At 41.3% G+C, this 2,392-nt stretch overlaps 1 protein-coding gene across 1 annotated transcript in view; it reads right to left on the bottom strand.

The window, feature by feature from the left end:
• Positions 1-446: 446 nt before the first annotated feature.
• Positions 447-2,392, bottom strand: part of MTMR9 (myotubularin related protein 9) — a gene marked incomplete in the record, with an annotated part of 16,851 nt that continues 14,905 nt past the window's right edge. Inside the window, 1 exon segment of the mRNA XM_072409155.1 lies at positions 447-2,392. Within this exon segment, the coding sequence (XP_072265256.1) occupies positions 2,261-2,392 (132 nt within the window).

Below are 2,392 nucleotides of genomic sequence, written 5' to 3'. Positions count from 1 at the left end.
AAATAGCCTGATCACAACTTTAATTTAGAAATTAGAGTTCTGAAGTTGGGTTGGAGACACGTTTAACTAATTTTGATCTTCTTAAACCCGGTCACATGATCTTGGTGGTCAGTCTATGACCATGAGTGCAGCCTAGGAGGAGGTATTGGTGCAGAAGGTCAACGTAGGAGCATGTGACTTAATCCCATGACACTTGTACAACGTACCTGCAAAAATACATTGAGCAAGTAGTGGCCATGCTTTTCTCTCTATGGGTCGCAGGAAAGCCGCTGCAGGTAGGTTCTACCTCCAGGACACCAAGCAAGCAAACCTCCGACATTCTATGGGACTCTGTGATAGACCAAACCCCTGTAACTGAACTGCAGCAGAAAATCATTAGGAACATCAGGCCGGGGCTCCTGCAACCACTGAAAAGTTCGAGAAAAAGAAGGAAGCTTACACCGAAGTGATAGAATCCTTTTATAAACATTTCACATTTACATATACAGAGGAGTTACAGAACATACAGCTATGTAGAGTCTTCATTACAAAGGAGTGCAAAACAAAATTGGAGAAATTTCAGTGTTGGGGGGGCCACTAGGAGTCCTGGTGATGGATCACCAGAGCCCCCCAGTGGTAAGATTGGAGAATTGTATTAGGGACTAAAGATGATGTATTACTACCATGACTTTGTTGAAAGGATTTTTTTTGGGGTCCCCTAAATGTTTCTGCTTTTGTACCACAATACAAAGATTAATGGCATGTTAGGACACTGTATGTCCCAACCTGTCATTATTTGTAATATTGAATTAATAGCGTGTGATGAAGCCATTGCTGTTTCTACCTCAAGTGCAGCCAAATCATCCTAAAATGTAATTCAGATTTATTTTATAGTGCACAGATCTCCTATAGGGAAATGAACATGGATCAGCTTGTAAGTTGAAGATGTAGACATGTGGATGGGTTTGGGGTCTCTTGCTTTGTACATGAAATAGACAAGATGAACTGTCATGTACAATCCAAGAGACTCTGTATAGGTCCAAATGTCTCCAAAAGACCCTGCAGGGATCCAAACGATCCCATAAATCTTCCATAAAATGTCCTAATGTCTCACAAGGAGAACATATTACAGCACAATACTATTACATAGAAGGCTTAGAAGTCCCTGTGTGATGGTAATTACCTAAAAATAAAAAAGGGCTCCATTTATAAATTATTTTATCTTCAGTTCACAAATTAGTTTCTTCCTATTCATTTCCTGTTGTGACAGCTGTGCACGATTGGCCACTAGGTGGCAGAAGGAGTCATCGTTTGAGACCTTTAGAAAAATACGCCCACAGAATTCACGACCAGCGAACGTCAGAGAATTCAGCCGGGGGAATCCTTTATAAATAAAGCCCTAAAAGTTCAAAAGAATAAAAGTCAACCATATGTAAGAATATGCGCATTGAGGTTGTTAGAAACGTCAAAAGCGGATATCACCGTGAATGCTGACGTGGGAGGAAATAATTCTATGGCTTTAAAATATGACAACATGTATGCTTGACATGTTTAGTATCTATTCACACAGCATTTACATTTTACAAATATAACAAGGATTTTATTATATTTCTGTGCACTGATTGAGCAGTGTAGGTTTTAAAAGCCGTTGTACAAATGTGACCTAAAATATACAACTACCGGTAAATTCTACAGGTCCTCTTCCTATAAAGACTATATAATATTTTTAGGGGGTTTATGTAATTTTCAGATCAAAAATAGGCATTTTATTGTAGGCAAATGACTTGCTATGGATGCTTTGTTTTCTGCTGATTTTATAGGAACACCCTGCAATCTTTTAGCCCGGTGGGGAGGTTCCCCCTTATCCTGGTTCCACCTGTCTGCAGCAGCCAATATAAAGTCTTATTAGGATAAAGTTCGCCTGATCATTATTTATAATATTTGGGGTGCCTACCTATGAAGGCTGCACCTCCTCACTGCGGCCTTGTAAAGGAAGGAGGGTCACAATGCATTGACAAATCTCACTATGGTATAAAGCCACAGTCACCTAGTGCCCAAGTTATCAGCTTTGGGTACAACTGGCCTATTGTGTACCCCACAATCACACGATAGAGCAGAGCCGTCGTGCTCCTTGGTCCCTATCTTCCGTTTTATGAGATTTATATACCGAATGCACGAGAGGAACATGTAGTGCATGCATGACAGGTATTGTAAACATGGAGCCCTTCCCACCCAGGGCACGTACAGTACACGGTGGGGTGATCGGCAGAGGATGCCCATTCTACGGAGTCTCCAGCATCCCATCCTCAGTCTCCAGCTCAGCCAGTTGCCTCCTCAGGGCGTTGACTTTCACTTGCAGCTCCTTATTGTATTCTATGATGTGGATCATCTCCTCATAGGCATCTTCCAAGTA

The sequence above is a fragment of the Pyxicephalus adspersus genome, chromosome 4 (genome assembly GCF_032062135.1).
Source record: "Pyxicephalus adspersus chromosome 4, UCB_Pads_2.0, whole genome shotgun sequence".
Lineage (NCBI taxonomy): Eukaryota > Metazoa > Chordata > Amphibia > Anura > Pyxicephalidae > Pyxicephalus > Pyxicephalus adspersus.
This window is presented reverse-complemented; position numbering and strand designations above follow the sequence as displayed.